At 41.4% G+C, this 14,162-nt stretch overlaps 1 protein-coding gene across 15 annotated transcripts in view; it reads left to right on the top strand.

Moving 5' to 3' along the window:
• tjp1a (tight junction protein 1a) overlaps window positions 1–14,162 on the top strand; it is a 115,549-nt gene that overhangs the window by 81,760 nt on the left and 19,627 nt on the right. For all 15 annotated transcript variants that reach the window (XM_063474939.1, XM_063474859.1, XM_063474959.1 and 12 more), the window contains 10 exons: window positions 5,327–5,383; window positions 6,347–6,471; window positions 6,608–6,710; window positions 6,819–7,146; window positions 7,362–7,465; window positions 8,155–8,323; window positions 8,622–8,757; window positions 12,223–12,359; window positions 12,934–13,039; window positions 13,343–13,493. In XM_063474939.1, coding sequence (XP_063331009.1) covers window positions 5,327–5,383; window positions 6,347–6,471; window positions 6,608–6,710; window positions 6,819–7,146; window positions 7,362–7,465; window positions 8,155–8,323; window positions 8,622–8,757; window positions 12,223–12,359; window positions 12,934–13,039; window positions 13,343–13,493 — 1,416 coding nt within the window. The remainder of the gene's footprint in view (window positions 1–5,326; window positions 5,384–6,346; window positions 6,472–6,607; window positions 6,711–6,818; window positions 7,147–7,361; window positions 7,466–8,154; window positions 8,324–8,621; window positions 8,758–12,222; window positions 12,360–12,933; window positions 13,040–13,342; window positions 13,494–14,162) is intronic.

Raw genomic sequence — 14,162 nt, 5'->3', positions numbered from 1 at the left:
CAGTGAAGGACTGAGTTTTTTTAGTAAAGGGTAGTGATACTGTCAGAGTCACCAGTCTATTCCTCTTAATATCATTCTCTATTGTACCTGATGTATTGGTTGAACATCGGTATCAGCTGGTATCAGCCTATGATCAAATAAAGATGACAGTTGGTAATTGCTAGCAGCTGATTTTAATCTTTTGTGTTGTATATTAGAGAACAAAATGATACGTAGAAATGCTGCTGTTAGCCAACTTTGTACTTTCAACAGCAGTATCAGCTAAGAAGATCGCATCAGTGCATCCCATCTACTCCTCTTCAATCTACATATGCTTACATGAGTAACATTTTCTTTCTGCAGTACAATCGAGCAGGTTGGCAACCGGGTCATCTAGTAACAGCAATGTGACCCTGGTATATTTGATTAAGATCACAGTGAGATAAATAGCCTCCTGGTCATCATGCGCTGGCCACTCCCCCTCTAACGTTCCCTCCCTGTGAGCTGTGGGGTTTCATGTTATGCGATAACTCTATGCACAGAATAGTTTCTAATAGTTTGCACAGAGATTTCTCTGGAAGCTGGAGCTATTTCCTGCAAACAGGAAATGGAGTGTTTTCCTGTGGGTGCTGTGGCTGTGCTTGCCTACATCCTGCCTCAGGCTATCAGAGAGGAGCAGGCACAGTGACCTAAACCTTTGCAGGAATTTGCTTCACACTTGTCGGCATCTCGACACTGGCTTTCGCTTGCCTGCAGTTCAGTATTTCTCTCTGTGCCGCTGAATAACTTAATGTGAATAATGAGTCGCTCTCACTCTGTGGCAGAAAGGTCAGTGCTGACCAATTCTTTCATCTTTTCTTCTTTACTCATCCCACATTTTCACCCCGTGGGTTGCTGTCAAAAAACGGCACCTTGGACTTTGATACGCCTTCTTTATAAAGCATTCCTGTGCTTCAAATGAAGGGAGGTGGTGAGTAATGGGTTACTGGAGAACAGTTTCATTGGTAAAAACTGATAAAGAGCTTGTGTTGTTCTCCTTGAAAACCTCCCCTTAGCCCATGGCATTACTCATAAGATGACCTCATGGTCATCTTCTGCTTTGTCAGGATCCTTTCATGCTAATAACTGGATTAAGTGAGTAAAGGTGATAGATAATTAAGCCTGTGTTGCATATGTTGTTTTTTTTCTTACTATTTTGTAGTCAGTGACACCACCTGGGGGTATGAGACCAAGTTTTTGCATTAGTGGATGTTTCCAGTTGAATGCTTGAATTTGTTTACACAGAATAGATGGGTGTGTAGTACACATATTTTTAATGCACTGACATTGTGCACACAGTTTGTGTAGATTCTCCGTAAACGGGTACACATTTGAAGACTACAGGAACTGAAATGCACATGATGAAAACTTCCACGCATGCTCTGGACCCTATTTATCATTTCTCTCTGCAGCAGGTTATTATTGTCCTTTTCATCATTCATTTCATTCCAGTCGGTTCATCAGTATGCCCCAAAGAACTGGATTAGTCTGTGTCTTTGAAGAGCCTGAGTGAGCTGTTATCATCTGTACTGGACTGCGTGTTGTGGTGGGCCAGGCAGGGCCAAGTAAGTCTGGCTGTAGCTTGAACAAAGAGGCCCTGTAGTGTTAGATCATGGCTGGTGGGTGTGTGTTTGTCCGTGTGCACGGACAAGTACACATGTGTGTAGTTTGATGGCTGCTCTTTGTTTCTCAGCCTTAGGCCTCACTGGCCAGGGCTCAAGCCTGACTAATATGGCTGTATAAATACACTAGGCTGCCGTCAGTTTGTGCAACATCAAGCGCGCCATTGTTTCACGCAGCTCTGCGACTTCAGAGATAATCCTCATCGTTTGTTCCCGTGTGTATTTTTAATATTGTTTTGCTCCAGAAAATGAGACACACTTGTGTTCATATTTGTTTTGGCCCCACGTGTTCACTGATCCTTTTTGCATGATCGAAAACATTACTGTAATAAAACATGAGCTCACCGAATTACCTTTTGACACTGAGCTTGAGTTTGATAAAATCTTTTCCACACAGAAAATTCCTGTCTGTGTTTATTTGTTTTACACAAAATGAGAGCACACTTGCCTCCCGTATCCAAAGACCAATTAATTAGCACTTTTGAGCCTGTGTTTGTTATTCTTTTGATGTCTCTTAATAGATCCTTTGTTTTAAATATGCTAGTTATTTTCCTCATGGAGTGCTTTCATTTACCCTTATCCCAGTTTTCCTTAAGCTTCATTGCTGCCTGCTTTCCATCCTACTTATATCTCAGACTCAATCAGCAAGGCTGTTAATCGGGACTTCATATTACAGTGTTTAATTACCGCAGTAATCTCATCTGAGAGGCCTAGCTGTAGTTCCAATAGGGTAAATGTTAGAAGTAGACTAAGAGGGTGACACAGTCTCTCTTCTTGATCATCTTTAATGTAAACTTTGTGTTTATAATAAACACAGTATTTCTTATGTGGCATATGTCACCAGGGAACCTCCTTTTAGTCTTAGAAACATCAGTAAAGACAGTGTTGTTACGCTTAAATCCAAATTAAGTAGTAAGGGTTTTTTTTGTTTTTTTTTTTTTCAGGCCTTATGATGTGATCGGAGGTACAGCTGACATGCTACACATGTGCAGTTCAATCGAAAAGCATGCTTTCTCTCATACCGCCTCCACTCAATAAGTTAATTAAATCAAGGCCATTATCTGTAAGTTTCCCATTTTTCTTATGAGTCTTGTAATTAACCTATTGCCCCTCATGGCTCATACACTCAGTACTAACTGTACGCCCTCCCTAGTGTAGCTTGACATCATCGTGTGAGCGCTGTAGGTTTGGACGTGTGGGATGCTTCAATGTTCAAAGCACTTAGTTTTGATGGAGCAAAATGAGTTTCATCCCATTTCTTTTTGTTTTCTGAACACATTCAGCTCAGTGTTGTGCGTGTGCGCGTGTGTGTGTGAGGAACAAACAGGAACTCTTCTCTCAGCAATCACATGCCTACGGTTTAATGTACAATATTATGACTGTCAATACCATATATTGAATCTATATGCAGCCAGCAGTCACACCCTCCTGCTGCTCCTCTCTCTCCCTGCCTATCAGTGCAACCCACAGTTCAAGAACAAGGCCGCCTGACCGCCTGGTTACATGACCGCAGCACATTGTTGTTTTTTATAGCGTAGCCCCACTCTGCCTGTCTGCCTGGACTGCTGGCTGAATGAATGGATGAACGGATGGACGGATATGTCACAAAAAACTTTACAGGAATGGATGTGTTTAGGAGTGTCGTGGGGGGGGGGTGCTTTGGTTAAATGGGTCAGGTCCCCACACACTATAGAAGTGTTTCTGTGGGAATCATACTGGCTGACAGGAGGGGAAGGAGGGATTTTTGGGGGGGTGGTAAAAGGGGGACACCCAAGCCCTCCGCTCCAATTATGGACATAAATAACATACACACAGAGCTTCAATGGAAATTGGGATCAAGGGGTTAACTGTATTCTAAAGATTCAAGCCAAGTAATTCATTGGCATCGAGTTCAGAGGAGTAAATGGGAATGACTGACCACAAACCCAGTAATAGCAGCAGAGGCTAGTGATTACAGAAACACCCTGCTATTATTTTAAGTACTTAAACATGCAATTTTTACACATTTAGTTGTAGTTGTTTATCAGTAAGATTAATCAGCAAATATTCTGCGCACGTAAAAATGTTCAGGCTTGCTAGAAGCCTGAGCCCAAATATAACTTTTGGTTATTTGAAAGGCTCTTCTGGTCTCCTCCTTTTACCAGGTTGATTCTTTTCATCGGATTTCAGCAAATGAAGGTATCTAGGATCTTGCATCCATCTTCTGGTTTCTTCGTGTTTAGCTACACTATTATGTGAGGCATGTCAGCAAACACCAGACACTGACTGTTGGTCACATGCAGTTGGCACCTCCTGTAAGCTGTATATTTAGGATAAGGGATGGTGATGACAGTAATGACCATGATGATGTCGAAGATGATGGGTGAGATGGTTTAGGGATTAGGTGATGATGAAGGGGTGCTGCAGTGGGATTATCACGATGACAGGGTGGACAGATGACATGGTGTGTTGTTTTTTTGTTTTTGTTTTTTTTAAGGAAGATTAAAGAAGGTGTAGTAAATAAGCACCCTTCAACGTGCAGTGGTGTGAACTGTGTTTTTTGGGGGTTTTTTGCTGTTTACTTTCACAGTGGACTGTACTGAGCACTCTGCCACAGACAGCTGTACCATCACTCCTTGCAGGCAGGCAGACATGACAGCAGTGTTGCTTCATCAGCTGGAGGAAGGCTGTAATTTAAAACTAGATCCATAGCACTGTGGGAGTTTAAATAAACAGTGATGTTTGATAAACAAACTGAAGACTATCTGTTTGACCCAATAATAGCAGGAATGTTGCAAGCTAATATTTTATTAGTTCAGAGGCATTTCCCATTATTCATGTGGATATTTCATATGAAACATTGTAAAAGTAAAAGCAAAGCCTGTATTTAAAGGGGGAAAAGAGGGGAAAAAGGGATGATATAACTTTCTAAGTAAAGGCAGAATGTGCCTGCCTGGAATCAGTTTAATCCAACGCAGCAGCACAAATGAGCAGCTAAATATCTTGGTTGTTTTGGCTCTCCGAGTTAACCCAGCCAGGAATAATATAGGAATGCTCACTCAATCTTTGAGGCCTCAGTTAGTCTCTGCCAGCGCTTTACTCATGCTGCTGTCATTCATAATCTTTTCACATGCAGACTTTTGGTACTCCAGGACGTAGTCATGCAAATAAGCAAGAGAGGTTACCTTGCTGGTAACCAAACAACCACGCCGTCTACTGAAAGGGAACAGAATATGGAAATGTTATTTGTAGCTTCACTTTAGCCCTGTATAGTTGTATATTTGAAATCCATTAGATGTTGTCATTAGTTTAGCTGATCTAAAGGAAACCACATAGATGATGATGTGCATACTTAAGACTGATAACTTTTTTGTGTGTTGAACTGAAGTAATAAAAGGTCTTTTCATTTGGTATTATGCGTGTTTACTGATCAGTCAAAGGGCTTTTACACTATAGGCCACATTCACCCGTTTGCACACATTTTCATGCAGTTTTTATCTGTTTTACATAAACTCGTGCATTGATGGATGCGTCAGGGTCTGTTTGAGGTTTACTTTTTTTTTCCCCCCAAAGATGCTTTCACAGTAGCCAGGGATTTATAGAAATATGTTTGTTTTTTAATTTATCAAATTGCATTTGAGTGTACACATGTAACTCACTAAAAAACTGCAGGACTGATCCTTTCTCTCTCATCTCTTGCTTTCCAGAGTGCGGCGATGGAGGAAACCGTCATATGGGAACAGCACACAGTTACCCTTCACAGGGTAAGTGTTTACAGTTCTTTAATCCACTCTTCCCTTTCTCCTCTTTTGTCATTCTCCCTCTCTGCCTTACTGTGACACCCAGATCCTGTAGTATGTCTTCTGTGTTTTTCACTTTTCCCTCCCTGCTGCTTTCTGTCCTCTGCCTGTCCATGTCTGTTTCTCTCTGCTGAGTCGCCCAGCTGTAGCTGCAGGATGTGCGGTAGTGAAACAATAGTCAAGGAATCCAGATGGCAGGAAACAAAGCAAAGGAAGACAAAAATCAGCATCCACTTCCTTGCTACTTCATTTCACTTCCTTCCTGCTGGCGATATGCTCTTCTCTTTAACACAGCACTAGAGAGCCTTTTTGTATGTGCTTTTTGTCCTGTAATTATGATCAATTGCACCACCTAACCTCTGCAGCTATTGTCAGATTGATGAATCACTGACTCGCCACTCTGGTGCAATTCACATCGTCAGGCTAACTGTCAAGCTATCAAAGAGATAGAAGAGTGTACTCTCTGTAGGCTTAATGTCTGAATGTACTTTGCTTTGAGACCTGAAACTCTTGTTAGTTGATACTGTTGTGTCGTGAGATTGTCTTGAGCACCTGTCTAGACTGTCCTGCTTGCTGTAATCTAATTAGTGGTGGTTTTATTGAGACTGAAGGAGTGGCCCAGTGCAATCTGTGGTTCTCAGCTTTGCAGCTCTCCTGTATTGTTGTGGTTGTAAGATTAGCTGTTTGCATCACATATCAAGATCTGTTGATGTGAAGACAGGGTCAGAGCTCTATGCTACAGTTTTTGCAGATAATTGTCTGAAGATCGCCTGTTAGCAGATCAGAACAATACTAACCCAGCTTTTCTCCTTTGCCAGTTTGATCAACATCGCACAACCTTACCTAAGTTGTTTACAGCATTACAGTTACAATGCATTTACCATTTGTCTTATTAGTCAGCTGTGGTTTATATTTGTCTTTGTATAGGCCCCAGGATTTGGGTTTGGCATTGCCATCTCAGGTGGGCGAGACAACCCTCATTTCCAGAGTGGTGAAACATCTATTGTAATATCGGATGTGCTGAAAGGAGGTCCTGCAGAGGGTCTGCTACAGTAAGTGTTGACTGTATTTCCTTTATTTCATTGGCAGTAATATTTTAAGCAGCATTACACGTAAGCTGCCCTAATATACGTAATGCCGACTCATTTTCTGCACTGTTAATTATGTTATATTTATTTATTTTTTCAGAGAAAATGATCGAGTAGTAATGGTCAATGCAGTCTCTATGGACAATGTAGAGCATGCCTATGCTGTTCAACAACTTCGAAAGAGTGGCAAAAATGCAAAGATAGTAAGTACAACACTATAAATATATAGCATGAGTCAGGGCTAAGTACTTCATGGTCAGAGAGCTAGGGACTAACAGGCTTTTAACATCGTAAATCTTCTCTCTTTCAAGACTATTCGCAGGAAAAGGAAAGTACAAATCCCAGCGTCACGGCATGGGGACAGGGAGACGATGTCTGAGCACGAGGAGGAGGACAGCGATGAGGCTGATGCTTACGATCACCGCAGTGGACGCGGTGGACAAAGTGCCTATGCAGGTGCAAGCGGAGGCACGGGCACTGGCAGGCGTCAGGATCGGGAGCGTAGCAGCAGCGGGAGGCGGGATCACAGTGCCTCACGGGAGAGAAGCATCTCACCACGCTCCGATCGCCGATCACAAGCCTCTTCTGCTCCACCCAGGCCCTCCAAGGTCACTCTTGTCAAGTCCCGCAAAAACGAAGGTGGGTAATGTGTAATCAGAAAGGGTGACTGCTTGTTTTGTGAATCCATCCAATTTACATAAAAGTCAAATTACTGAATGCGCAAGTTTCTCATTTACTGATATTCACAGTAAGGTCGATCACATTTTTAATTACCTGCTAACTTTATTTGAACCAAGTGATCGGTAACTGTCTTGTAGTGTAACTTTGCTATGCTTAATCACCCTTCAAAACAGAATATGGACTGCGGCTGGCCAGCCATATCTTTGTGAAGGACATCTCTCCGGAGAGCCTTGCAGCCAGAGATGGAAACATTCAGGAGGGAGATGTTGTACTGAAGGTGAGAGGAAAGACGAGCAGATTTGTCTGGCCTGAGATGAGTTTTCAAAGTGGTTAAAGCACAATAACTGGGAAATCAACTGGTCAAAAAATGTAATCTCATTTAACAGTAGTAGAGTAGAGCGTTTATCAGACGCCCTTTTTACGTGAAGTTCTTACAATTGTGCCCTTGTAGTTGGCGATCTGCTGAAAGTGGCTTTCAGAATGAGGTCACAGTTCATTACTATTCAGACTCACCAGCAGAAATACAACACATTGCATTATTCCTTTAATTTTTTCCCCTATTCATTCAGACTTTGAATAGATAAATCCCCCTTCTTCCCAAACAAATGCCTGTTGAAATCCAGTTTAATGTTTCAGTTTTACTGAAGAGAAGTTGAATCATTTTCTAGTTGAAACCTGATCACAGGACAAAGTATTACATAAATAATGTGTATATATAGAATAGTTTTGCTTTAATATGTGTAGTCTTGGCTTATTTTCACTCTCTGTGCTTATGACCACACCCTCTGTGTATTATAAACACATTAAATATGTTTATACCTTCCTCTTCTTCTTATAGGCTGTGCTCCTAACTTTTACTCTCATTAGTTTGTTATCACAGCACACTGTAGGCTCCACAGAAAAACTGCAAAGAGGATATTATGTATGTTTACTTCTTGTGCTGACTTGTTCCTCTTCCTCTGGCAGATTAACGGCACAGTTACAGAGAACCTATCACTCGTAGATGCCAAGAAGCTGATTGAGAGGTCAAAGGGCAAGCTGAAGATGGTAGTGCAGAGAGACGAGCGGGCCACGCTGCTCAATATTCCTGACCTTGACGACAGCATCCCATCAGCCAATAACTCAGACAGAGATGGTGAGACAACAAACGCGTACTTGTGGATTGCAGCTAACATTTGATTACACAACTTGTGTGACGGTGTTTTTTCCAAGAGATGTGATTTATTTTAATGACTGCGATGTCAAGAAGATGGGTTTATTTATAGAGCGCATTTCAAAACACCTCTAAAACTACAATGAGAAACAGAGAACTGATCCTCGTAGATCATTCCAGTCTTAACTAAAATAACATGTTTTTATTGTTGTTCCAAATCTCAAATGTCGATTTATTTCATTTTTTGCAAAAACGGTAATACATACTTCATCTTTCACAGACATTTCAGAGATACATTCACTGACATCCGATCATTCCAATCGATCCCATGGGAGAGGAAGTCGATCCCGTTCGCCTGACAGGGTTGAAACATCCGAGCATCTCCGCCACTCACCACGGCAGATCAGCAATGGCAGGTAGGACACACACACACACACACACACACACACACACACACACACACACACACACACACACACACACACCTCTGACAACAAATCTGGTTACAAGGCACACTGTCACCCACCCTCTTCGACCTCATATATCTTGCTCAAGACATAACATACATAAACCATCACAGTCCCTCTGAAACCATCAATAATTTCCAGTAATGGATTTCTCTGGGAAAGAGCTGAGGAAGGAAGTAGGGATTGATCTGTTGGCAGATTAATGCCTTGCTTTTAAAGTATACTAGACTGTTTAATATTAAACACAAACCTGATTTTGAACCTTGCTGGAATAACTCTTTTAAGTAGCCTCACCATTGAACCTTTAAAGTGGAGTATATATGAATAATAATACACACTTTTAATGATTATTGTCCAATTAATAAAAATGATCTGCACACATTATTTGTTGTTCTTTGTATCACTTTACTGTCTGTTTGTCTTACTTTTTCTTACTGCCTGTTGCATCTTTCAATATGTTGTCAGTCTTTACTGTCATTTAGATTGCATAGGTTTTTGCAGCTGGTTTATAGATGGATAAAGATGGCTAACACATGACACTCTCAGTGGGTGTGGAACTTGGGCATTGAGTGAGATGAGGTAATTAGCTTTTCAAGACTTTAATCCAGTTAATCAAACAGGAATGGGTGGTGAAACAGGAATGGTAATGTTAAGAAAGAGACCCATTTTGCAATGAGAACACGCTACTGCTTTGTTAATGTGGTCCACAGTAAAAGTCTAACTGTGAAGTAGGGGTGTTGAATCAGGGCCCTCCAGCGCTTGTTCCAGACTGAACTGTCACTGTTTCATATCAAAACTCCTTTTTATTATTCTTGCATGGCCTTTGGTTGCAGATACAGTGGGCTGAGATACAAACTAAAAATGCTACAGAGACCGTATTTGTAGCTAGATAGACTAGAGGTTCTTGTCATTGTTACATTCGATGCTAATTAACTTCATCTTTTGATGTTTGTGTTTTTTGAGATGATCTTTGTGCCATATGAGGGCAAATAAAAAAGGGTGAATTCCTCAAATCTCAATGGGGAAAAAAACCCCAGGCCAATGAAAAACTTGCCTTATTGAGATGGTTGTTGAGAGGTTCGCAAGGTGTTCCTGATGCTCTTGCTTGTTTAACTGTCTGGTGTATAACGCTGTGCCAGACTGAGTGACCCTGCATCAGGATGAGTGCAGGTTCGCCTTTGCTTTGACCACACTCTTCCACATGTTCTGTTTTGAACTCTTATCCCTCTGTTATCAGAGTATATACACACAAAATGTTGTATGTCAAAGTCAAAGACGCACATTAGATTTTTCATGCAACGGGTGAATCTGATAAGCATGGAGATAAGGAGGAGTTTCACCTGCTTCTCATGTGGCTGTGATTTATCAAGTGAGTGAGTCTGACTGTCACCACATGGTGATGTAAGGGAATGTTTTTAGGAGCGGTGAAAGGAATTTGACATACTTCCCACAGTGCTTTGGCCCAGACGAGATGGTTTGTTGAACCTGATTGGTGTGCGGCGCGGGCATTGTTTTCTCTATAGGACACAACGCTGGTCCAGGCTTTGTGTGTCCAACAGATCATCAAAAAACGGCCCTTCATTAAGCGTCTCTCTGTGAGCTCGAGTAGAAGTTGTGCACAGGCAAAGGGCTCCCAGTGTTGACTGTCAAGGAATAAGATCAAATCCTTTAATTGATAATGGTTGAACTTGCAGATGCACATGTGTGAGTAATTATTGTTTTCTCCTTAAAATATTTTGCAGGTCTTTTTTATTGTTGTGCATGATTATTTGATTTCTAGTTTAAAATTCTGATTGGGCATACTTTGTTTTTCTGAAATGCATCTAGTCAGTGTTTCTGAGTGAATTTCTTTTTCTTTCTGTAAATATTCTGAGGCTTGTTAGTTATAGATAAAGGGATTGCTGTTCAGTCTACCTGTGCAGCCACTTCTCTCCTGTTTCTTCACTTTTTCTGCATCTGCCTTCCTTGCTGTTATTTTGCCTGTACCCATACTATAAAATGTGTAAGTGAGGGGGTTGAACAGAGGGTTCTGTCAAATGGTGTTTGTCAGTGTGACGCCTTTTTTAGCACCATTCTGCGGCAAGGAGCAGCAGAGATTTAGGCCACTCCACTCTCTCTCTCCCTCTCTGTCCCTTGCTCTTGCTCAGTTTGTCTCTTTTCTTTTCGTCCTTCTTCTCACACTCTTCATTCATCCATTCATTAAATGAACTCCGCGTTTCTCTTTCTCCAATTACAGTTATGTTGTTTATCCTCGGGGAGATTTAATTGCACTGAAGGAGTACATTTGTGATGCTGAATTGTCGTGACAACTGCTGGACAAATTTGTGGGACTAGAAAAGGCCAAACTGTGGTGGAAACTATTGCAAATAAGTGCCGCATGCTGCACTTACTTTATGCATCAGTCATTTGTGTGTGTATGGATGTGCATGCCTCTTTGTTGTATGCGCATTAATGACTGCAGTGTGCATTTTATTTTATAGTTTTGTGGGGGATTTGTACTATGAGTGCTAAATTGAAAGGGCAGGAATCAGCAGAGCTGTGTAGTCTGAGCTGCCGGTGCAGCCTGCACCTTCATGTTCTTGTACAAAAGCTTCTGAATACAGCTCAAGTACTGAGCCAGCAGTCAGTCATGTGATCAGATTGGAATTCAACCATTGTTTTTAAGCAGCAGAGGCCTTTCTACCCTCTTGGACATGATTTGCTAGACTTACACACACACACACACACACACACACACACACACACACACACACAGTTTTCCCTTATTTATTTTACCCAGGTTAAACAGGAACTGGGACTGAAACGTATCCCAACTAAAGAGTTTACACTGGGAGCTTCAGTCGGTTTTCTCTTCGTGCTTGCCTGTGTAGTCTATAAAGTGTGAATTTATATTCTTGGAATTTGGTTTGCCACCTACATACTGCATCGACCACACAATGTGAAAAAGGAAGAAAGAAAATGCTCCACTGCAAAGAACACACAACTTTGAATCACTAGCAGATGTGCAGGATCTTTTTGACAGAGCCACACATCCTTGTTTTAATTGCTTATTGTCTATTCATTAAATACTTTTGTCCACGTGCCCTTATGACGTAATCTACTGTTCATGCTATTTCCTTCTAGGTTCATTTAGAGTGTGTGTGTGTGTGTGTGTGTGTGTGTGTGTGTGTGTGTGTGTGTGTGTGTGTCTTCCTGGTAATGTCAGCACAGGATGAAACTACCACCAGTCAACACATGAAGTCATTCTTAAACACACTTAGGGGAAAAAAACAATGTTACTGTAATTTAAGAAATTCAATAACATGTCAAAACTGCTGCCTTTAAATTCTCCTGCTTATAGTTTTGATTGTCCATGAGTACTAAATTCACAGTTTTATTATAATTATTTATTTATTTATTTTTTTTTCATTTCAGCCATCGAAGTCGAGATGAGGATCGCATATCCAAACCGGGGTCCATGTCCACGCCAGTCAAAAACTCTGATGATGTCCTGTCACAGGCCAGTGACCAAGCCAGCTCCAGAGATGACAAACAGTTACCCCCACTGCCTGGTAAAGAAGCCTGACATCTTCATCATTATCACCACTATCATTATCGTTAGCGTTAGTAGTGTGTTCTCTGGTGTTTGTGTCTTTCACCACCTTACATAGTTATCTCTGTTGGAACCTTTAACGCAGTGAAGTACAGTTTAAGTCTTAAGGCAGACGGATATTAACTCAAGCTGAAAACAGACTGCTGCCATGGCACATCATATGAAACATGTCAAGTGCCGCCCTTAGCATAAATAGGAGGTGTTGTTCTGCAGAACATCAACACGAAGGGCACACACAGCATTATATGTCTACTTTGTTCCTCTCTTTCCCATCACCCCCCAACCCATCACAGCAGATAGAACCAGGCTCGGGCATCTGTCTGAGATTTCACCATGCGGTTGCTCATAGGGGGTCATCAAATTGAACACAACTACTGTTCAACGTATTAAAGTAACCATGACAGTTTGGGCAAAAATAACCCCCCAGTAACATGTAATATATAAAACATCAGATGCTTTAATTTTTAAGGGTGGTTTCACTTTATCTCCCACTTGGCCGTCTCATTCATACAGTGTGTTTGTGTTTATGCCAGAACCAAAGCCAGTTTATGCACAGCCTGGTCAGCCTGACGTGGACCTGCCTGTCAGCCCATCTGATGCCCCTGTACCCAGTGCTGCACACGATGACAGCATTCTCAGGTAAATATTCTTGATGTGGTGTCTTCTAAATTGAGTGCAGTATATACTCTGTAGATAAAATATTACGAGTGTATGAGAGTCCTTTTTTTAAAAAAAATGTATTAAAAAACCAAAACATGAATAAAGCTTTGTGCCACTTGTTCAAATTGTAGTTCTGATTCAGGCAGAAACTCTGCTTTGGCTCTGTTGTTATGACCTGTTATATTTGCTTGAATAACTGGCCGGGATTTTTTTTGTGTGTCTCTTAGAATGATTGCTGATCTTTTTACTTAACTCTGTGTGTCCACCTGTGTTTTCCCGCAGACCAAGTATGAAGCTGGTCAAGTTCAAGAAGGGAGAGAGTGTCGGTCTGAGGTTAGCAGGCGGAAACGATGTGGGAATTTTTGTGGCAGGAGTTTTGGAAGACAGCCCCGCAGCCAAGGAAGGGCTGGAAGAGGGAGACCAGATTCTCAGGGTAAGATGTGTTGAAAAATTAGGAGAACTCTAGTTTTTTTGCTTAAGAAACCTGACATTTTGTCTATGCACTGTACCAGATTTTGGATGCGAGAACGTGTTGCTGCAGTTGACTGGTTCAAAAGAAAAAAAAAGATAAAGATTAGACATAGATCTCTTCATTTCATGCCATGTAACTGCCCTGTACGGTCTTGGTATTACGTAGCTTGTAAGATGATTATAAGATATTCTTTTCATTCATGTTTTTGTCCTAACTGTTGCTATTTTTGTCATGTCACATGTTCGAGAGTGAAAAGAACATCTGGTGTTGTTAAAATAGGCGAGCCATAGCGGCTAACACTAACTTAGATAATATGTAGCAAAACTATGTAATCCGTGGCCACAATAGATTTGCTTTTGCACAGAGAGACCTTGGGAATACAGTACAATGTACCCATCAGTCAGTGAGTCATTCTTAGGCCCTGCTTCATATCAAAACTCCCCTTGTTTCCAATGTGAAGACACAATAGGGGTCGTTCTCGCATTCTGACCTCGGAACAGTCGACTGCCTGTTTCACTGAACACTAGAGTAACATTGTGGATGAGATGATGGAAACCCTCTTGATGTCAGAGTTGGATTTATTCTGACATGTTTATACAGCAGCAAGACACCTGCTGTGAAGCCACACAG

This window comes from Pelmatolapia mariae, linkage group LG1, assembly GCF_036321145.2.
Source record: "Pelmatolapia mariae isolate MD_Pm_ZW linkage group LG1, Pm_UMD_F_2, whole genome shotgun sequence".
NCBI classification, from domain to species: Eukaryota; Metazoa; Chordata; class Actinopteri; order Cichliformes; family Cichlidae; genus Pelmatolapia; species Pelmatolapia mariae.
Note: the sequence above shows the minus strand (reverse complement) of the source record. Positions and strands in the feature narration are given on the sequence as shown.